Source organism: Anser brachyrhynchus (genome assembly GCF_964034855.1).
Source record: "Anser brachyrhynchus genome assembly, chromosome: 27".
Lineage (NCBI taxonomy): Eukaryota > Metazoa > Chordata > Aves > Anseriformes > Anatidae > Anser > Anser brachyrhynchus.
Window position 1 is genome coordinate 197,126 of NC_137720.1, and position 23,196 is coordinate 220,321.

General features: G+C 42.8%; 2 protein-coding genes across 6 annotated transcripts in view; one reads left to right on the plus strand and one right to left on the minus strand.

Moving 5' to 3' along the window:
- The window catches only part of TSHB (thyroid stimulating hormone subunit beta), a 151,899-nt gene that overhangs the window by 118,601 nt on the left and 10,102 nt on the right, over nucleotides 1-23,196 (minus strand). The gene's annotated exons all lie outside the window — the stretch shown is intronic.
- TSPAN2 (tetraspanin 2) lies at nucleotides 731-22,620 on the plus strand. 3 transcript variants are annotated; one of them, XM_080569555.1, is made up of 8 exons: nucleotides 731-1,319; nucleotides 4,558-4,660; nucleotides 16,873-16,970; nucleotides 17,417-17,491; nucleotides 18,037-18,135; nucleotides 19,304-19,378; nucleotides 20,136-20,219; nucleotides 20,301-21,201. In XM_080569555.1, exons 1-8 carry the CDS (start codon nucleotides 1,251-1,253, stop codon nucleotides 20,376-20,378), a joined length of 681 nt encoding a protein of 226 aa, XP_080425681.1. In that variant the 5' UTR covers nucleotides 731-1,250; the 3' UTR covers nucleotides 20,379-21,201. The 3 variants fall into 3 exon arrangements, with proteins under 3 accessions (XP_080425681.1, XP_080425679.1, XP_080425680.1); XM_080569553.1 differs by lacking the exon at nucleotides 20,301-21,201 and adding an exon at nucleotides 21,911-22,620 and having other exon boundaries at nucleotides 1,162-1,319; XM_080569554.1 differs by lacking the exon at nucleotides 20,301-21,201 and adding an exon at nucleotides 21,208-21,904 and having other exon boundaries at nucleotides 1,162-1,319.

Sequence of the window (23,196 nt, forward strand, 5' to 3'; positions counted from 1 at the left end):
ATATAATGGACCTGGTAAGTCAGTACCATTTAGCACAGCATCACTCCAAATAAAAGAAGGAAAATGGCAGAGGTTTGCTTAAAGTAGGTCAAATGCTTCTTTAAAAACAACAAAAAAGTATATTTCATTGCTAATGGAACAAGAGATTCCTAATGAAACTCAGCAGTTGCAATGACAATAAACTATTTGGGATGGTTTTCCAAAAAAGCTGCCAGTCTTTAAAGCAGCCAAAAATAAACAGCAAAGTGAGGGAAAACAGAAACCATCTTCAACATCTTCCAGTATTACTGAATCGCTAGACGAGTGCAATTGCATTCACATTAACAAAACCTAAGCATCTGTGCAAAAAGGCTTAGGAAATTTCCATACACATCTTGAGCAAAACTAATTCCAAAACACAGAACTGGATAGGTGAAACTCTAGTCACAGTAATACAGCACAAAACAGGAAATGGCCGCTCTATTCATTAAACACTGAGAGGAAATGCTTAGCATAGAAACCCCACCTCTCAAGAGACTCTACCTTACTTCGAGCTCATTTGTCAAAGTCCTGCAAGCGGCTTCAAACTCTTACTTTCTAAGACTGTTTGAAAGAAAATAGCAGCTGAAAAAAAAAAGTAAGAGAAAGATCTAAGATTTTGACAACAGAGACAGCATTTCTGGTGAAGTTTTGAGAAGAAAAGTGGAAGTATTAGTGATTGGAAGATGAACTTTAGGGGACCTTAGTTGAGGCGTGTGAGGGAAAGCTATTTTAAGGAGTTCGGCCATCTCCCCGCTATCCTTGGACTTCACACATCAGCCTCTCAACCCTGGAAGCACGCCTTCTGTGATACGTCGAGAGGGCAGAGGGATTTAACCGGGCGCACGCAGAGGGAAAGGCGGCAGGGCCCTTCTGCTGCCCCGGCGCGCCCCGCACCGCGGCGGCTGCCGGCCGGGCCCCACTGCACGCCCCGTGCCCGGCCTCCTCGCACCGGCGCCGGGGAACAGCGCCCTGCCGGCAGCGGGCCCGGCCCCCGCGCACGGTCGCGGAGAGCCACCCTCGGCCTCCCGCCGTCTGCCGACGCCGCCGCCACCCTGAGCGCTCCGCCGGCCCGCCCCGGCCCCGGCCCCGCCCCCGGCCGCCCCGGCCTCGCCCCCGGCCCCGCCGCCGCCGCGCCCGGCCCGGCACCTGCCCCCGGCCCCGCCCCGCGCGGAGCCACCGCCCAGCCGGGCCGAGCCGCCGCGGGAGCTGCCAGCGGAGCCGCGCCCGCTATGGGCACGGCGCGCGAGGAGATGCGCCGCGTCAAGGTGCTGCTCTTCGTCTTCAACCTGAGCTTCTGGGTGAGCGCCGGCCGGCGGGGCGGGGCGGGGCGGGCGGGGCGGCGGCACCTGCCGGGCGCAGGCGGCGGCGGGGCAGGAGGGCGGCGGGGCGCGGATCGCGGCGCCTCGAGCGGCCGGAGCCCGGCGCGCTTGGCGGGGCGCCCCGGAGCGCGCGGGCAGCAGGCTGCGGCCGGCCAGGCTGCCGCGGTGTCGGGCGCCTGCCCGCGCTGCCGGGGCGTCCGGACACCCCAGAGCCCCGCGGGGCTGCCCCACGCCAGAGGAAGTCCGCAAGTCCCCCAGCGGAGCGCGGCGTGACAGGCTGCCTGCGCTGCAGGAGCGCCCTGCTAGCGCCCTCGACTTTTTCATAAGGATACATCTCCTCCTGGAAAAACGCATACTTGATGTATGAAGGCACTTCTGAGAAGAGACAGCATCTTTCTTTAATGACAATTTAAAGTAGCGAGCATCTCCCCAACAAGCCTAACTTTTCAAACAGGAGGCCACAGCGGGTCTCCCAGCATCCCGTGCAGTGTATGTAGTACAATCCTTCTCCACAGCGTTGTGATGCCTCTTAATAACATCATTTCAAATGGTGAGCCAACAGCTGCTACTTTTACAAGTTCATCCTGGAAGACAAAGTCCGTGCATCATATTGTACTTACTTTGCTGTGGGCTACCATAATGTGGTAAAGAACAGTGTTTATTGCGACACCCTCAAGAGATCAGAGAATGCTATGCCCACTCTCCAATCATAACACCTTTTCTATAGGCTCGCAGTTCTACAGCACAATTTAATTTGTTACCTTTCATTTTTCTTTCACTTTCCCCTATGCTGTGTACTCTCTTCCTGTAACTTTTCGGTTTCACATTAGAAAACAATTAGAAATGTGGCCTTTTAAATGTCTTTTTCTTGCTGTTTAAAAAAATAATAATAATAAAAAAAAAAAGTCACAAAATAATCCTGTTCAGCTTCTCTGGGGCAACCAGTTTTGGGCTTTTGTCTCCTTTATGCTTTAAACACAGTTAAACCAAATGCTTTTCCCTCTTGGTGACAGCGCTGCAAGCTCCGGGTACACAGTGCTGCTGTGCTCAAGCTCTGGGAGCAGAATGATGTTGCTCAGCTGCAGCTGCAAGTCAGTAAGAAGGACAAAGCTTTGTCTTATGTTGTTTCACAGGAGTGACAATTACTTGTGTTTTGTTATCTGTCTTTTCACTGAAATGGCAGAAACCATCTTCTCAGCTGGACTGGGGGCGTTCCTTTCAAACACATCCAAAGTACCAGAATCACTTAGAAGGAGGGGGCTCATGCTGCTCCCTAGCAGTCCACAGCCTGAGCCCAAGCCTGCAAGCAGGAGAGGTACAAATGCCATGACCAGAGTGGCAGGGGATTCTCACACTCTACGATGCGGCACATCTTGTTCTTTACCTTCTGTGAAGGAAGTTGTGATCCCAAGCTCTTCAGCCATATGCTTGCCTGCCTTTTTTGCTTGCTGTAGCTATGCTAGTTGAATCAAGTGCCTGGCAATGCAGGACAGGCTCAAAAAGCACCCTACCAGGCTTCCACAGATATGGTAAGCAATAGGTGTTTTATAAACCTCATTCAGGTTGGGCGGTTGCTGCAGACCTGGGCTCTGGGCCTCCATCAGTACAGTAAGGGAGCATTCATAGAATCAAAGAATACCCCAAGTTGGAAGGGACCCATCATCAAGTTAAACTCCAGTCTCCACACAGGACCACCCAAAACTCAAACCCTATGTCTGAGAGCACTATCCAAATGCTTCTTGAACTCTGGCAGGCTCGGTGCTGTGACCGCTGTCCTGCGGAGCCTGTTCCAGTGCCCGACCACCCTCTCAGTGAAGAACCTTTTCCTAACACCCAGCCTGACCTTCCCTTGTCGCAGCTCCATGCCGTTCCCTTGGGACCTGTTGCTGTCACCAGAGGGAAGAGATCAGCGCCTGTCCCTCTGCTCTCCCTTGTGACCTGGCACCACTCAGTCTTCTCTTCTGTAAGCTGAACAAACCAGGCGACCCTGACCACTCTGCATACGTCTTCCCCTCCAGACCTTTCACCATCTTTGTTGCCCTCCTTTGGACTCTCTCTGCACAGTGTTGTGCTTGGTCCTGCAGGATGCTAAAACTGCCAGAAGACTTGCCATTGCCTGGCAGGTTTATAAATGTCCGGCATGCTGTGGGTCTGGGACCACTGTCTATAGCTGTTTTCCCTCATCTGACATGTCATTTTTATCTAGTCATTTGCATTAAAAGGATTTTTTCCTTGAATTTGACAGTATCCAATGCTTCTTTGTTAATTATTTCTGTGGTTAAAGATATTGTGCACTGTAATAATCATTTTATTTCCTAGTTCTGACAGGGATTCCAATATATAGGAAAAATGCCCTGTCAGAATCAGTCCAAAGACACTTTACTTCAGCACATCCCTAAGAACAATATAAGCCTTTATTTCTGGTAAGCCTCTAAACAGAACCATTCTCACAATTGAGCAGCAGCAGCAATTCTGAAATGGCCAAAAGATCTTCTGTAGTTTGGTGTGACTGACGTCCAGCTGGTCTCTCCATACCATCATGTATCTCGTGACTCTGGAGCTGGACCTGAGATTCATACAGGGGAAGAGGGCACCTCTTAGCCCAACGGGCTGTTACTTAGCCCTAAAACAGATTAGAGGGCTGAAAAAAGCAAATGAAGTTATTTCTGTCTGTAAGTTTGGTTTGAGTCATGCCACTGCTACTCAACTCCTGGTCTGGCAGCACTCCCCCCGATAGTGTTTTTCCTGCAGTAACAGCATCTTGACTCCAGGCCGAGGCTCTCAGTAGCCTCCTGCATATGGTATGGCTACAATGCAGTTCTGGGTCTTCTGGTAGGAAGGAGGGCAGTGTTCCCATTGGATTTGCATCCTGTCTGTTCCCATGGGCACTGACTCCCTCACCACCCTTGCCCCTCCCTGCCCCAAGCCTTTGCCCATTGTGATTCAGGCCAAGTTTTGATGATTAAAAGAGCTTACACAAAAAGGTTTGAAAGCCACTAGTAAATTCATAAGCACCACTATACTGAGAAGCCAAAAGAATGAAATAAATACATTGCACCGAATTCATTGTTATCAAATACTACCATGAGCTTCCTGAATTTTCTGACTGTGCAATTCTGAACTGTGGGACTTGCTATTGACACTTCTTTGACGACACTTCTTTGATGTTCTCCAGACATTTGTTATTAAAGTATTGACTAGTCTATGTATTTTTCAGCTGGCAGGATTGGCTGTCATTGCCTTTGGTCTATGGCTGCGATTTGGTGGGGTTATGGCAGAGTTTGCTTCAGACAAAAAGCCTCCAGAGTATTTCTTCATTGGTAAGTTTAAGCGCCTGTGATGGCAGTAGCCATTAGCCTTGGTTTCATCCCAGGGCACATGACACACCTCATGCATTGAATTATATGAAGGCCAACAATACCTGAGCTGAGCTGCACAAAACGGGTATTCTGGTGCTGTGTGCCATGTGGGTGGTGGCTTTCATCCTTTCTCTGCTTGGCATTAATTTCTTTAGGCCTAACTGAACTCTTCTTTCACACTTGATTGAATTCCTACATATCCTAAATGAATTGTGCTAATGCTGTTGCAGTAGAAGTTGAGATGGGTCAGAGACTACTGGGACATAGGGCTCATCAATATATCCTTCCAGAGTTTTCTGTGCAGCTGCTAATCAATGAAACAACCATGTCATCTCTGAATGCTTCTCGTACCAGTGGAGGAGTAAGACTTTTGCTCACCATTTCTCCCTGTGTCTCCACACAGAGGCCCTTAGCCCGGTTTTAAGTATCAGAGCAAATCCTTCCACAGCTGAAAACTGCACGATGTTCAGTCATCCCAAGAACCGTTTATCCAACCTAGGTATGAATTGACAAGTTCCCCATGCCCACAGGACTGTTATTGGTCATACCTAATTTAGGCATTTAACTTTTTTTTTTCTCCCTAGGATTTGCAGTTGGGTTTTTGGGAAACACAACCTGTTACATGTCTATAGAAGTCCTGAAATAGCAGCTGTCTAGGACTGCCAGCAACTGCATTTCTCCATCCATTGGTAGTTGCAACTTGTCTTTACGCAAGAAGGGTCAGATTTTTTTCCCTTTTCACTCCTTGATATAGACTCAGCCAATAAAATCCAATTGGTACAATCATTTTTGCCATCTATAAACGCCATGTGTGAATGTCCTGTCTTGGCCATCAAGCCACCCTGGCAGGGTGTACAAGAATGGAATTTGACTCAGAATGTCCTAGCAGTCAGTTACCCATCACAGGAATATTGACTGGGCTGTGCAGTTACTTTAAATACCCCCATTTTCTTAATGGAGACCTTGACTCTGATACACCAAAGTCCTAAACCAAAGCTTCTTTGACATATGCAACAAGGCCAGAGGCACAGATCTGACTGTACAGTACTGAGGGAATAGATGGGTCGAGTGTTATGTCCAGCAACATTTCTCTGGGAGTTTAAGAGATTGAATAAGACCATTCAGATGGAAATCTGACTGGGGCCTGAGGGATGCTGCAAAATACCCTGTAGCATCTCCTCTGATGCAGAGGGACAAGGAAATATGATTTACTTTTCCTCTTACATCTGAGCTGCTACATTGGCAGCATATGGGACCACCACCTTTATTTCCATATCCAGCTTATACCTGCTGAATTTCCTATGCTGTAGCTTGAAACTCTTCCCTGCCTCATCTACTTAGGTTTGAGCTGGAAGATTCAACAAGATAGAGAGATGTTCTGGCCTTCAAATTCAATTACCGTTGGTTTGTTAGAAACCAGAAAGCAGTAAATCCTGTCATGTGAATAAGCACCATAGTCATTTCACAGCTTTGCAGTGCAGACTGTAACACTGTATAAACAAGATATTCTTTGGTGCATGTGTATTTAAATCTTTGAAAGATTTAATCTGCTTCAGTCCTGAATAAGAATTACAAAAGCTATTCAGAGTTGTTCATTTTGGGAAGTCCTGAGGAATGTTCTTGTACAAGTTTAGTCGTATACTGTGACATTCAACTACTGGGCTGATTATTACATATATTTATAGTGCTGAATGCTGTAATATGTAACTGCTAGCAGAGGAAGTGCTAAGGAACAGGACATAAATATGTTGAGAATTCCTGTAAATTGCACTTTTGGCTGAACTCTAAGACAAGGTTTTGGCCCTTTTTTATCATAGGCAGTGTGCTCTGAATGGAGCATGTCTCTTAAACAAAAAAATATATATGCTCCCCTCCCTCCTTACAAATTACATTAAATGCTGTTATGAATTCTTAACAACCGATGGGACAGCCAGTCAGAAACCTGAAGAGGTCAGCAATCACTAAGGCAATAGTAAAAGATCAGTGATAAGTACTAGTGTGTTTTTGTGTTTGTTTTGTTTTTGTTTGTTTGGTTGGTTGGTTGGTTGGTTGGTTTGGTTTGTTTTTCAACAGAAGCAGCAGACAAGGCTGCACTTGATGGTCTCAAGTGCTTTAGCTCTGTAGGAGACTTCAACTTTAAGTCCCGCTTGACATTTGTGCATTTAACCCATCTCACAGAGTTTCTAGGAGCATTGGTTTTGTGTGTTTGCACGTGTGTTTATTTGGTTTTGTGTGTTTGCACGGTAACATGCATTTTGGGTGACAGCCAGAATTCTGCATAGCAACTCTTAATATGGAATATTGTGCATTACACTACATGCAGCTGCCCAAAGGGCTGAAAGAGAAAGCAGATCACCAACGTGACATGGAGATACAAACACATGGCCATATGTTTAAAAACAATTTCTTTAACTTTGTTCCACTGACCACTGTTATGGCTGCCTTGTGATAACCCAAGTCCCTGTGATCAGATAAGCTCTGCATCAGTGCTTGGAAGGACACTGCAGCTGCATTTAGATGTCTGTAGGTTGAAGCACTGCTTTGTAGGTTGAGGCACTGTCTAGAATCACCGTCTTGTGGATAACATCTCATTTTCTTGCTTCCAAAGAGCAGCACATTCTGCTCTTTTTGTACCTGTACTGAGCTGCCAGCTGAATCTAACCAGTTTCTCTCTGTTGCTTCCTTATAAAGTTTTGTGTTTTTTTTTTCCTGGATCTGAAATTGTTTTATTTTAAAATAATTGATAATTATATCCTTGCATTTTCCAATAGGCCAGAATGAGTTTCTCTAAATAGCCTTGTTCTTTAGCAGCAGTCCAGCTGTCTCTTCTACCCCTTGGAATGGTTTGGGCCATGACTTGGCAACCAGGCCTCTTCATCTTTTCCAGCCACTGAAATGTTTTTGTTGGTTTCAGAACAACTTGCAGGCAGCAGTGCTGAGGTCAAGCACATATGTGGTGTTACTTTTCTGTTGCTTGTGGTTTTGTGTTCAGTGATCCATCTTCCCCACTGCAGCTTGAAGTTTTTTAACCTACAACATAAGGGGATGAAACTGGAACTCTTTGACCCACGCAGTCTCCATCTAATCTACTGAATGTACCGCACCCTGGAGTGGAAGATAAGTTTTCAACTATATACAAGGAGTAGCTTCCTAAAATTGGACATCCTCTCATTCCAGTTCCAGCTTTTGGAGTTCTCACTGCAGTGGCAGGCACGACAATATTTTCCTGTTACTCCATCTCATAGTATGTTTTTTGTGCATGTGCTTCAGGGCAGTTAGGCAAAAACGTACCTTTCCTCTTCTTACTGCAGTTCAGCTCTGGTAGATTTCATATATTCCTCTCTTAGCTGTATTCCAGTAAATAATAATAATTTTAAGCAAAGGTCAATAGCTGGGCAGTCACCTCTTTTATCTGAGTTGTGTGTGACACTGTACTGACCAAATGGAAGAAAGATCTTTCTCTCCTCCTTTCTGAGGCTTCTGTGCCAAGATTCTCGTGAGCTTTTTACTGAGCAGGAAAGTCTGCTACAGTCAGAAGGGTAAGAAAGATGCTTGTGTGAACCTGACATGAACCTTCTGCTATCTCGCAATTGATTGGTTCTTCGTTAGTTCTTTGTAGTAGTGATGCTCTTAAATTTAAAAATACCTAAACCACAAACAAGAAGACACAGTGCCTGTTGAGTGCAAGTTGAGCATTTGTTAAGTAAAAACCAACACAGGGGCTTTTTAAAGGATAGTTCAAGACATTTGCTCTCCTCTCTTTGCATTTGGTGGATGAAGAGGAAAATCTGTTTTGGCTTCATGGACAACACAGAGGACAAACTCTGTGTACCCCTAATAACTGAAGTGAGAGGGTCACATCACTGCCAGTAGCACTAAAATGAAGCCCTGTTAATAAGGGTAGTAATGATGAATGTGAATGGATCAACCTGGATGATTCTTCTTACAATGGGTAGCACTGAGTCATTGCTTCTCCTGCACAGCCAGAGATCACAAACTTTCTGATATATTATGCTCTCTTTGCCCATGTTCCATGATCCATGCTGCAATCCAGAGCCAGACCAGCTGTGGATGGAAGTTTCAGGGTGGCTGTGGCTTTTTCTTGGGGTCTATGAGAGCATGAGTGATCATTCTGGCTTTGAAAGGTACAATTAGATGGTGCATGCCTTAGGATATGAAGTCATGTCTGGAGTTGAAGGATATTAGTATTTTTTCTCCATAGGAATGGGTGCCCACGCAAACAGGAGCTGGCTAGCAGTTAAATCCATGTAAACTACAATTCTCTGCTTCTGTGCCTCATTCTGTTTTATTCTATTCACGTATTTTGGAGTCAAACACTGTACCTTTAGTAGGCAGTATTTTCTCTCCAAAATCCATAGCCTATCAAATTCCATCAGCCCGAAAATGAGAACTATTGACAAAGTAGCCTTTGTATAGTGATGCAAAACCACAAGAGGACCATTGAGTGTTCCTGCCATCATGTGCATTAGACTTTGCAGAGGCTTTTAGTCTGTACCTAAGATATAAGCAGTGAGTTTGTCTGTCTTTCTTCCTATCATCCTGTGTGCAAGTCTTTTCTGCAATGAATAAAGTTTGTTTAGAAAAGGCTGATAGTGATCCTGAGTGGAAAATGAAAGCTACTGCATAAGAAATCATCTTGGTATATGATAATCAACACCCCGCTACCAGAAAAAAAAATCTACACAACCACCACCAAAAAACACTACCTTACTCAAAGTGAAAGTGGTTTAAAAGTCTTCAGTCTCTATGCTGGATCATAAAACCTAGCAATCAGTACCTATGAGCCAGTATCACACCAGGCAGAGTTCTTACCTAGAAGACAAAGCCACCACAAAGTCAGAATTCTAACAAGCCAATTAAATAAAAATAATCTGTCCATCTAGCTCAGATTATTTGTTTTATATGTGTCATGTGCTGAGATCCAGAAGGGTTGTTTTTTAAATTAATCACTTAAGCATGATAATACAGTTTATGTTTTTTGCCTGGTAAATTATCCTTGTCTTTCTCCCACCCTACTCCCTCTGTGTGCAGCTATCAAAAAGCTAGCTCAGTCCACACAGCAGCAACAGTTGAACTGACAGTTTCGCCATCTCTTTCTTTGATGCACCCTATTCTCTTTTCTCTGGGCAGCTGCAAGTCACCCTAAGTGTCTGCACGCTGGTCTTGTCATTGCAAATGCTGAACTCTTACAATATGATTCACTGAGTATGTAGGGTATTCCATGGCCTACCTCAGTGAGTGATCAAGCAGTTGTATCTTATTCTGTCAGACTGCCCATGCGGAGGCAGCACAGAGTTGTGCAGGCCAGAGTCCAGCGCCACAGGTTCAACACTTTTAATTATCTAGGAAAAGCTCCAAAGCAAAAAAGGCTGTAATGTTCTTGCATGAGTGAATAGTTGTAGCAGGCTGTACGACACTGTGTACAGCTGATTCTGTTTGTCATCTTTGAGTGTATGTCAACTTACTAATCTTTTACCCTCAGTCTAGCAATGCTTGAAAAAAAGAATATGGTTCTGTGCAGAACTATGTACCTATGTTGCCAATTGCTTTCATTACACTGTCAGTCAGAAACTAAGAAGCTAGATGTTTCCTATAAGCAAAGGTGCTGGGAGGCAGCAAGCCAGCTTGTAGCATCTTTGCAGGGATACTAAAAAACGCACACAGCTCCAAATATGATTTAATATCAGCTCTTCTGTCACTAGTCAAGCTGCATGCAATCTGCAATTCTGCTGGCATTAATGAAGCCCACTGAAAATTGCCTGTAGGGTTTAAGAACCTAACTGATACCGATCTCACACCTCTTACTTCAGTGAACCTTAGTATAGGGTGAAGTAGACATTGACAGAGCCATTGAAGACTATTGAGAAGGTGATATGTGATACATTTGGGCTTATGTGAATTTGGGACATAATTATTCAGAGTTGTGAGATGCATGTGACCAAGATATGTAACAAATGCTGGTATTCTGTGTGAAGGGGGAGGCATTAAACCAGGATGTTATTACAGTGAGGTTGCTTTTAAACTGAAATTCAGGAATTGTGTACCAGCAGAAGCCTACGAAATGGCCAGTATCTGTAATGCTTTTGTGGTCCCAGGAAGATTAACCATATTGTATTCACACAACACATAATTACGTATGTGCATTATGCTCAAATTAAGGGTATGCTCCAGTTCTCCAGAAATTCATCTTCCTTCAGAGAATTCTGCCTCTCTTCTCTAGTTTTGAAAATGTATTTAACAGATAAATTTATACTAAAAATCTTTTAACACAAAAATGGTAATGTCCAGTAACGAGCCTGTTTCAAAAACTGACTCCGCCACAGAATGTAACATATACAATTGTTCCTGTCTGGCCTGTTATTTCCAACTCCTACATGTGTTTTCTCATTTTTTCCAACAGTACACTTGCACTACAGGTTCCTTGGTGCTCTGCTGAGGGTCTGAGAGCCTCAGTCTATCTAGGGAGAAGCACATCTGCCTCCAACACTGTAATTCACATATAACTGCAGGAAACTCTCTTCAGGTCGTGTCTGGGTTCTAGGACTCCTGTCATCACTGCCTCTGGATCACTTATGCCAAGAACAGAGCTGCTTGTGTTCTCAGTAGAGTATGAACAGTTGGCATTTTGTTCAGTGTTAGTTACTCAGCCCAAAAAAGAAAGAGTAGAACTATTTAAAATGGAAAGTGACCATAGCAGCCAGGTAAACAAGAAACCCATGTGAAATAAAGCCAGACAGACAGCATACAATTGTCTGCTCTGACTCTTTGCAGTATGCTGCAGGCACAGATTTGTGTCTCATAGCTGTCAGTAAGATTTTGAAGAAAACCAACTTTGTGAATGTGATCTACTTCAGACTGTGAAATTAGATCTCTACCAGTCTAGGAGGCTGGCAGACTATATCTGATGGTGGTGATAACAGTTCATGCATTGTATGAAATAAGAATGGCTTTAATTTTCACATTAGTAGGTTCCTATCTGCCTGGTTTGTGTTGCAGTGTTTCCTTTCTGCCTCGTAAAACATTGGCAGTACACACTTCTGCCTATCACATGATTCTTTGCAATGGGAGCATAGAGGGACTCTGGTTCTAGGGACAGTTGGTACTCTGTCCAAGTGCATGCCTTTAGCATTCAGGGGCTGAGAGTGACTTGCTTTTTAGCTCCAGCACGAAGGTATGCAATAAATATTCTTGAGCTGCAGGTAGCCACATAGTTGGCACGTTTCTGTCATTATAGGTCTGATGGTTGCCCTCTTTAATGTCATAGCAATATGCCTGTTTTCAGTATTCTCTCTTCATCTGATGTCTGCTTTTGTATGGGATTTGTGGTGCCAAACAGTACAACAATGAACTCAGCGACTAGTAAGTTATCAAACTCTCCTCTCCATTAGCAGACAGAGATCAAAAAAGATACCAAATTAGGAATCAGGAAATGAACAGAGGCGAAATGAGGTAAGAAAAAAAAAACATTGTACAGGCCAAAAACATTTGCTTCCTTTCTGCCATGTACTTTTCTACTTTCGCTGCACAAAAAGCTGCAGCTAGACAGTATTCTCAAATCTGCCTTGACCTGACTTGCACATTTCATTTTGCCATGCTTTGTGGAGAAGCTCTGTGTCAGATTTTCTAGCTATCAAATGTGTTCCATTTTGTGACTATAAACTAAGTGTGTTTGTTTTTTCTTTCTCTGCTGAGCTGTGGATGCCAAGCTGAAGGCCATGTCAAGGCTTTGTATTTTACAATGGAAGCACTTATGAATAGAAGCTGATTAAAGCTTTCCTTTCCGTCCTACTTTTTTTAAAAGGAACAGGGTTTAGTGAAGCTTAGTTACTTCTGACATGTGATACTACCCCCACAGCAATGTATGGCATTAATACCACCAAATTTCTGGACTAGTCTGCTTTTTTGTTGATCCTATGTAGCCAAGTTTGACAGCCATCAGCGGACAATGTCACAAGGTCAAGCCGTGATTCTAAGGGATGCCATACAATGCATCATTGTCACCCTCTTTTTTTTCTCTTCCCCTTCTAGAGAGACTCACTTTTTAGTTTAGGTCTATTCCCATTACAGAATTAGAGGTGATTGTGCCTACATTGCTGTTACAGCCCACTAGGAAAAAAAATAAAATAAAATTGTAGCTCCCTGTCCCAGATACTGACATCATGTAGGATGTTTCTGAAATTGTTGCTCTGGTATTCTTCCTTAAAATCATACCTGCCTCTGGGTGCTAGGAAACCTCAGTGCAAGCTGAGAAGTAACCTGGTCTCTCTGAATTTTTTACAAGGTACTTTTAAAGGTACATGGGTCAGGGCAATCCCAAACATGAATACAGGCTGGACAATGAGTGAATAGAGAGCAGCCCTGCAGAGAAGGACTTGGGGGTACTGGTGGATGAAAAGCTTGACCTGAGCCAACTTAAAGGGGGCCTACAGGAAAGCTGGAGAGGGACTCTTTGTCAGGGGGTGCAGTGATAGAACAAGGACTAATGGCTTTAAACTAAAAGCGGGTAGATTTAGATTAGGTATCACAAAGAAATTATGAGGGTGGTGAGGCACTGGAACAGGTTGCCCAGAGAAGCTGTGGATGCTCCATCCCTGGAAGTGTTCAAGCCAGGCTGGATGGGGCTTTGGGCAGCCTGGTCTGGTGGTGGGTGTCCCTGCCTATGGCAGGGGGGTTGGAACTAGGTGATCTTTGAAGTCCCTTCCAGTCCATTCTACAATTCAAGTGTCTTATGCCTGTTTGAAAGGTTACATGTGCGTATATATAGTAGACACCTAAAAGCGTATTTAGTTCTGAGTATTTTTTTTTACATGTCCTCAGTATTTTTCAGCTAGAAATAACTCTCTAAGTGTCAGCAATTACTAGTCCCAGGCTGAACAAGAACAAACTCTGGAATTAACTCTCCTGAACAAAAGATGGAAGAAAGTGGTTTTAAACTTCTGGCTGGCAAAACTATGGGACCAGGACACGCAGCAAACTGAGCTTTGTTTAGTGAGTAGTGTGAGAAGTTCTTCCTGTAGCATGCCTTAAAAGGGAAGTTCTAAACTGAGGTAGCGGTTTAGCTGTGAGTCATGCAAGTGAAATGCTAAGCCTGTTTCTCAGACATGAGGAAACAAAGATTCTTGAAAGTGGTCTCATCCCTGAGTCTCAGAGAGCTTTGTCTTTGCTAGCACGAAGCAACAAAAAGAAATGGGAAGACATTTCTCGAGTCTTCCTAATCAAAAAGTCTGTCTCTTAAGTTGCCTAGTAAGTAATTGCAGGGACTGAAGTAGGAAGTGACATGTGGAAAAGGGCCCAGGAAACATCTCCATAATTATACTCCATTTGTTACCATGGAGATCTCAGAAAATGGCAGTTTTAGTGTTTGGCACTTGAACAGCAGGTTCTGCAACTGAAGTTAAGACTAGCGCTTTTTCCAGCTCTCCTTCAACAAGGGGCTGATCCCTACTCCTGAGTGACATATATCTTTGTATATCCCTCCCTCAGTGAAAGCCACTGCATTGTGAATGTGTACAAGCATTAGCTTAAAGAATGCTCAGTCCTACTAAGTCCCAAAATGCTGGCTATTAAAAATCTGGAAAACACATAATGTGGACTGCCAACAGAGTCAGCAGCAAATCCCACATATCTGGTATCACAGATCTGGCAAAGCCATATTAATTATAATTGTTTTATTACTATTTAGCAGAATGTTTTCCTCAGCAGCAATCCCTGAAAGGAAGCAGAGCACACAAGATGGAGGAGAAGAATCACAATAGCTGGGATGGATATCTGGCTAATATACAGTGGCTGGACAGCTAATGAACAGGCAGCAGGTTGGAGTCTGCCTTCTTCAAAAAGGCTGCACCTGCATGGCAGTATGGCTACATCCTCTGCACTTGTATATTGGCAGTTTGTTTTTTCATTTTCCAAACAATCATTGCAAACTGTCATTTGTAGGGCTTTCTAGTCTAGGTCACACAAGGTCTGCTAATAGTAAGTCCTGGCAGCTCTGTTAACCCTGAAGATTTGGGTCATATTTTAAAATATTTAAATTTGTAATTGAGAATACTAAACATTCTGATGAAAAGTTTGAGTAACCAAAGCTGAGAGCAAGGCTCACTGTGCCATCTAGTGTGCACAGTCTATAGCTCCTGTCCCCTCGTACAGCTTGGGGAAGGAAATGAAGCTGTTTTTTCAAGCAGTAGATCAGCACGGCAGATCTCTGTGTCCTCCATGTTGCCCACACAAGACCAAGACTAGAATTATATGACGCTGCACAGTCTTTGGTACTTCGTCTGGCATGGCACCCAGAAACAAGGCCCAAACACAGCTGTCGTCTGGTAGGAACGACACCACACACAAAGGATGTATTACCTAAGCACAGATCAAGCAGTTCATGTTTACAAGTGAGGAAAGAAAAATTCTGTACTCTGGTTTCCCTTTGTCCTAGATAAAGCCCGTATGAAAAAGAAGGGAAAGGGGAAAGGGGAAAGGGGAAAGGGGAAAGGGGAAAGGGGAAAGGGAAGGGAAGGGAAGGGAAGGGAAGGGAAGGGAAGGGAAGGGAAGGGAAGGGAAGGGAAGGGAAGGGAAGGGAAGGGAAGGGAAGGGAAGGGAAGGGAAGGGAAGGGAAGGGAAGGGAAGGGAAGGGAAGGGAAGGGAAGGGAAGGGAAGGGAAGGGAAGGGAAGGGAAGGGAAGGGAAGGGAAGGGAAGGGAAGGGAAGGAGATCAGTATTTCCAGCAGCTTTAGAGATGGCAGAAATGAATGCTAATCCCCCTACCCCTACAGTTTTTGTCCTGCCAAGTTCTGAACACAGCTGGGATCCTAGATCTGTTGTTCTAAGAATGGGGCTATACTGCCATATTCCATATTCTGTACTTGTGTCAGGCCTGGCCTTTGTTGACAGTTTCATACATAGATTGCTTCATTATCCTCTTAATGCATTTGATCTAATGATCCACTTGTTTTTTTCTTTATGTCATTAAATTTGTCCACATGCAGATATCTTTTGGTCAGTAATTCAACAACTGCAAAACATTTAGCTGTGAATGTCCAGAACAAGAAAGCAATGCAGTATTGCCACTGGCTGCTGCAAAACCATTCTGATGCTGCCTACTGAAATAAGGGGTTTAGGAGGGTATCCTGCAGTTCAGATGTAGGCAGCATGCATCATGAGACAGAGTTTGTAGGCCAAGCATGCAAGGTTCTTGGCCTGTAAGTTTTAGGTACTCTACTACTTAAACACAGAATCACCTTTTTTTAAAAAAAAAATCTGATGTGATTTGTATGGTCCTGTGATTCTATCCATTTTCAGGCAACACTTTTCCAAGTCTTCTTGTCATAATGCAGTGATACTATTAGCCTTCAAAAGCTACTGCTGTCTCATTTTTTGATACTTACATCTATATACTGGAGGGGAAAAAATGTACATTAATGATGCTGGAATGTTGCTTCTCAGCAGGCAGTAACACAGCTAGTTATTGTAAAAGGAAGGTGCCGTACTACCAATCACTGAATTGTAGGCAAACTTCCATTCTGGGCAGTGGCCAAGCTCAGAACCATAGCTGACAAATTTAGTGTTTCATTCACTTCCTCTAACAGCTTTCAAGGTGTTCTCCCAATCTTCCTCTTCTTTCCAACAGCACTCACCTTTTTCCCCACCCAAAGTACTGATTTCAGAGAGACATCATATTGTAATACCTGTACCTTTCCTGAAGATCTTCAAATGTCCTCTTTTATGTACTGCCAGGCAACTGGTAGAACATAGATTGCCAGGTAGTTTTCTGAGTTCCACCCCTGCATAGCAGCACAGGACGTTTTCAGCCCCAGGTTTCATAGAAATAAGCAGTGTTGGATTTGTTGCCTTATGTTCCTCACTGAAGAGCTGTAAAGTGATTTGGGATGGTAGAATGTATGTTCTTCCTGGACTGAGCTACCCTGGGAACAGGAAACTTGGAAGGCGGAAGTCTTTTCATTTGTCTCCATGATTCTCCAAGAGTTCTGAAGAAATCTTTAGTTTCCTTTCCTGGTGAGAGCAAATTTTCTGTGTAACAGATGTTCCTTGTGAGAGACAGAGACCATTGCTATTTACAAATGGGTGGTTTTGACAAAATAGCTAGCAGACTTTGGAAAGAAAAACTTTCTTAAATTCTTGTCTGATTCTGATTTTCCACAGGACTCTATGTATTGGTGGGAGCAGGTGCTCTCATGACCATGGTTGGATTTTTTGGGTGCTGTGGAGCAGCGCGCGAGTCTCAGTTCTTACTTGGAGCAGTAAGTAAAAGGTTTCAAGGGCCTGGAAGTGCTGGAAAATCATTCAAAAGCGTATGTCTTGTGTCATTAGTGGAAGGATCTTTCCTGTCCAAGATCTGAAATGTCTTATGTCCTTTTACTGGTTAATCTAGCATCTCTAGCCATCATGCTACTGCATCGCTTCCATACATGAAGTTCCATTGCTTGCCTCCTGTAATGCATTTCCTAGAATTACCTCATCTTTCTTGAAACTACCATTAGAGCCAAATCTTTGCCATTTCTACCTTTGTTTTTATATTACAAGAAGCCTGACTTGATGCCCTTGTCACTGATCCTGTTCACCAGTTTTCTCTGTCAGTTATTGCGTGGCTGTTGAGATCTGGACAAGAATGAGGGGCTGAGTGGCAGTCCACGTAAAGCGCATTGTGCAGAGTAAACTGACATAAGGTTCTCTTCTCCCTCTGCAGTTCTTTGCTTGCTTGTTGGTGATATTTGCAGCTGAGGTCACTGCTGGAGTATTCGCTTTCATAGGCAAGAAAGTGGTGAGTAGCAAGCTTCTTCTAAGGTAATAAGGGGACAGTTCTAGATTCCTGTGGCTGACGGACCTAAAGGCTGGCTCATAAACAGGAAAAGTATCCAGGAGACTTTTGCAAGCAAGACTCTCTAACATTCTTATCTGGAGTAAATGAGAGCTTGTGTTATCGCAAGTCCGGTTTCAGAATGGGATGCAGTTTTTGCCCCCTCAGGAAAGACTATCTGTGTGGTCGAATGTTACATCCATGAGGATCATCAAGTGGAACTATATGATAAGGGTGTATTTCTTGGGAGAAGGGTGATTAAATTCAAGCATTGAGCTTATCCAACTAAAAAACATCTAACCAAAGCACAGAAAACAGCAGATTCTGACCCATACAGAGTACCTCTGATTGTCATCAGGCTATAAAACCTCCCATATTTCCTATCATGTCTACCTCAGTTTACCAAGAATAATTTTCTGCGCCAGAGGTTGATGGCACAAGCTGGAAGTCTGCACTGGACTGAGGGTAAGACTTATTTGCCTCTTACTTGGAAAGTCTGATTTCTGCAGGCAATACAGGAAGTCCAGAAAATCTATGAAGACATTTATGATGAATATATGAAAAACCCGGGGAAGGTCAACAGGACTATCTATCACTACCACTTAGCTGTGAGTAGTTCTCCTGAGCTTAAATACCTTGTACTACTATTCTACTATCACATTATCATTTAAAATTCAGAATGCCTCCCACTGAGGTACAGAAGAATAGAACTGGATGTTGCTTAAAATGGAGTCAGAGGCTCACAACCATTTCCTGATGGCCACGTCAAAATTCTGGGTTTTAGATTACAAGTTATTCCTACTTTTGAAAGTTAAAATGGCCAGGCTTTTAAATTTGAGCTAAAGCTTCTGGTCTTTGTTGTGCAGCAGGTATGACTATTATGGATCTTTTAAAGTCCAAGAATAAATACGCAAAAATGCAGAGAGAAGTACAAAGATGAGTCTCTATTTTGTCAGAGAAAAACCTGTGACCAATGTCCCAGGAACTACAGTGTTATCAACATGAAGTAACTGACTGACTGTCACAGACTGAACCAAGTAGAAAAAAAAAATAAAAGAACATAATTTGTGACTCAATTCAGGCCACCCAGAGTTAGTATCTGAATCAGCATTAGAACCTGTGACTTCCTGAATGCCACTTGCATGCATCCTTTATCTACTCTGCCTCCCACAAAGATCAAGCCCTGGCTTTGTTGCTCCTCACAGCATTCCCACGTTCTTTAGAACAAACATTTTACAACCTCAGACCCTTTTGTCCTTCTCCCATGGCTGTTATTTCTGACCCAAAGAGGAATTCTAAGCATTTTGTGGGAGACATGCAAACAGGAAAAACAAACCCTCTGAAACACTGATTTATTATGGTCTCCAAACCCAGCACTATATTCTGTCAAAAAAATAGATTCTAAAATTCTCAGTTGTAGCTTTTGTACATTGCCCCTAATTATGTATGTGCTATTTGGACTTTCTACTTTCTCCATGCCTATTTCCTTGGAATTTGGGGTTCTGGTTTTCCAAAATCTACTTGTTTGCTTTGCTATGAGATACTTCTGGAAGTTTTTTTTAGTAGGAATTTGTCTGTTATGGCTGCAGACAATTGAAATTGATTTTAGAGAACCCATGCAGTTGGAACTCTACCAGAGGTATCAGTTAGTACATGGAATAAATTTATGACTTGATCTGTTTATTTTTTCTCTTACTTTTTGTTATCAATTGACTCACTATCAGCAGGAAACAGTCTATGATATCCCCTTCTTTTGACACTCTCTTCCTCATTTAGCTCCAATGCTGTGGTAAAGATAATACGGAACAGCAAATGGGATTACCTTGTCCAGAGAATATCCAGATGCCAAAGGCAAGTGTCCTCTGTTCTGGTTGTTTTAATAACTTTTTCATGTCAATCATTCAGTAAAATTGGAGACATTCTACAAGTAAAAGAAAGAAAGAACTTCCTTTTTACCTCACAAATTCCAGTAAGAAAATTCTGTATGAAATGGAACAAAGTAGAGGCAAAACTAAATTGGAGGTCATATGGAACGTACCCTGCCCTAATTTCTGAAGCCTGCTTGCAGCATCCCATTGTAGCTATGATAATATTACACCATCTGAAAAGCACGATGAGAAGGATGTAGCAGAACAGGAGTCACAAATGAAAGACCCCATGAAAGCTGAATTTTGGCAAGTGCCTGTCTTAGTATTGCACAGAGACTCCTGAGTAGACATTTTGTTGTTAAGAATGATACTGTTATTTCTATCATTTGAAGAATCTGCTTATCAGTACTCTATCAATCTGAAGGGCCAGACATCTTTATTTAGCACGGCATATCACAGAACGAGTTTTAGGTTGAGGGAAAACTGATTGTAAGATGACTTGTATGTGTCAGCCTGTACAGGCAAGAAGTACATAATAGCACATGCAAGTACTGATGTCTCACTAAAATAGGGAATGTGCTGTGAGAGCTGTCAAACAAAACACAAAGTATAGATACAAGAGTTAGGGCAGAGACTGCAGTAATCTTTTTAATGTTCATCTGTTGTTTAGTGAGCAGAATTAATAGAGTTGGAGTGTATTTTTGTAGGAGTGAAAAATTTTTAAATTTTGTTTTTAATAGAACTGCCTGGTTGAAATCCAGAATGTACTTGATGCTAATCTGCATTTAGTTGGAATTGTTGGAATTGCAATTGCTGGCATCACAGTGAGTAAATCCATGCTCTCATTCTCTTTATCAGTATTTGAGTCCAGTCCCCCGTCCCTTATTAATAGCTTTGTTTTGCAGCTGCTGGTGAGATTCCTCAGTGTGTCCTGTGAAATGGCTTTTCAGGAAAATGCTGCCTGTAACATTGGTTCAATGTGAAGGATAGTTTATATAAAGATTTTCTAGGTCACGGATCCAGTGATCAGTATGCGCTGTGTTAAAGGAGCAGGATTTAAACTGCACAGTTTTCAGAACAGCATCTCTCTCCTAAACACACAGCACCTAGTGATAGGTAGCGATTCACTGAATTATGTCATTAAAGCACCATTAAAACTTTCCTTACACTCCACCTTCTCCCACAAGTACGTATTGTTGTTTTCCCAAGGTGTGCTCCTTCATGACAGAGCTGTGACCAGTAGATGTCACCCTGCTGCAAGGCATATATGGCAGGAGTGGGCAGTCTACATCAAACACAGCTTTAACAGAAAGCATTTTCCAGCATGCGTGTGCCATGACGTCCTTCACATTCAGAAACCATCAACAGTCCAAAACAGCATGAGGAGCTGGAAAATTTATAAGAAATATGCTTCTAGCTGCTCTGAAGAGTAGGAGGTTCATGGATTTATGTGGACATTCAAAGCAGATGAAGGGTTTATGTATGTAATGGAAACTGTGGAGTGGGTAAAGGGTAACTGGAGTGGATAAACAAACCTAGATCACTTGAGCTGTAAGTTGCATAAAATGTGAAGGTGTTCTCAAAAGTGCAGCACATCAGTGTTGGTAGGACAGAGTTCCAATAACCACAATGCTCAACAAAGATACACTAGAAATACGCTAGAGCATCTCATCTGTGGCTTCCCACCTCCAATATAGTAGAAATTGTGAAGCAATAATCTCTTCAGCAGAGAAGCACATCAGTACATTTTTCCATGCTTGTTTCTGACACTTTATGGTGTGTGACTCATCAGCTGTCTCCTTTTTCCTTAAGGTGTGCGGGATGGGGATGTGAGCTCAGTGATTTAACTGCCCAATAGTACTGACATCTCCCATCATTCGCAGCGAAGCCTCAGGCAGTAGCGGCTAACTCTGCTTTGGAACATAAAATTGTGGCAAAAAGAAATTTCTGGAGACTCTGGAGACCCACTGTTCTCTGCTTTTAACATACTCTCTAGTAAACTAGTTCCCCAACATGAATAGAGTTTTATATCTAATGTATAGTCTCGGTCCTGAGTAGCAACTGTTAAGAGCTTAGCTTTCTCTGTAAAACCACAATGCTTAACACCAGTACCAGCGATTCCTCTGGAATCATTCTCTTCTCTTCATCAAATGTGTATACAATATTCCACATACAAGCATTCTGAAAATCAGAAGCTTTTGATGCAATGCTAGGCATAACACCAACAGTCACAATTATTGATGTTAGTGCAGTTTATGTAAAAATTAACATTTGGGGGCTGTTATGCTGGCCATTCAGAACAAAGAACAGTGAAACCAATGTGGGCATGTAAAATCCTGGCTTTAAGTATCAGTGAAATATCTTTGACATTAATTGTCTGATATCTTAAGGTTTGTAGATAGAAGCAATCACTTGCTACTCTGCAATAAGAACCTTAAAATTATTCAGATACGCGTTCTATTTTTATAATGTTTTTTTTTAAGTGGATCCCTAAATTTCATTCCTTTTCTTCTAGATCTTTGGCATGATATTCAGCATGGTTCTCTGCTGTGCAATCCGTAACACAAGAGAAATGATCTAAAACTTACACTGCACAACCATGTCCCAGAAGTTCAAGACTAAGCTTTACAAGAAGTACTCTTCTACCCAACTTAATAACTGTAATACATTTTAAATAGTTTTAACATACTTAGAGGAAAATATCCCATTAGGTGAGGAGATGAATTGTATTAGTTACAGTAAAACTGAAGTGAACAAAAAGGGTTTTAAAATGTCCTTTCTAATGAAAAAAAGCAAAGATGGCATCTAAGACTAATTCGTTTAATGTTTGTATATGTGCAATTAAGAGTTCACATATCTACAGACATCATATGAGCACATGCATATCTCTCATTACATATACGTACGCATATTTAACAGATATCTGTATATGCGGTACCTTGTTCAAGTAAGTATGTGCAAATGAAATACGTTGTGTGTGCACGTTTGCATGCATATTCTTCCACAGTCGTCACTATGCAAGAGTGTACACACACCCACAGGTTGCTTGAAACCCTTTTATACCAAGCCCATTTGCCAAGAATTGGCAGAGAAAGAAATGCCATTTTAAAAACTAAGACCTATGATCCATTTTGTTACTATTCTTTCCAAAGCCTAAAGAGAAAAAAATTATTAAAATTGGACTTGATTTAAAAAAAAAAAAAAAAAAAGGAAAGAAATGCTTAACGATCTGCTCCAAAGAACTTCACGTGAATAGACCCAACAAGCACTGGCAGTTTACCCAGAGAGGTTGTGACATCTCCTTCCTTGGAGATCTTCAAAAGCTGCCTGGATGTGGTCCTGGGCAACCTGTTCTGGGTGGCCCAGCTGGAACAGGAGAGTTGGACCAGATGACCTCCAGAGGTCCCTTCCAACCTCAACCATTCTGTGATTCTGTGACTTCACTGTCATGCACAGACTGGATCATAATTATTATATATATTCTTTTTTTTTCTATGTCCAGTTGTATTTTCATGCAAATACAGAAAGCTCTGTAAGAGGAAACATGTCCAAGGAGATCCAGGCTAAACAAAGAGAGGGAGAGAGGTAGGAAGCTGGCAAGATACACAGTCATTTGGGAGCGATTGCAGTGCACGGTGTGGTTAAGCTTCCAAAGCTAGCCTGAGACACGAAAATAAATAAATAAATAGATAGAATAAAATTATGAGTTAAAGGGGCCACTAAAATCTTTATTCAGAAGTCCCTTTATTCTGCAAGACTCTATATGGTCTAAAATGCTGGTGCAGAAGTAGAAACTGTATC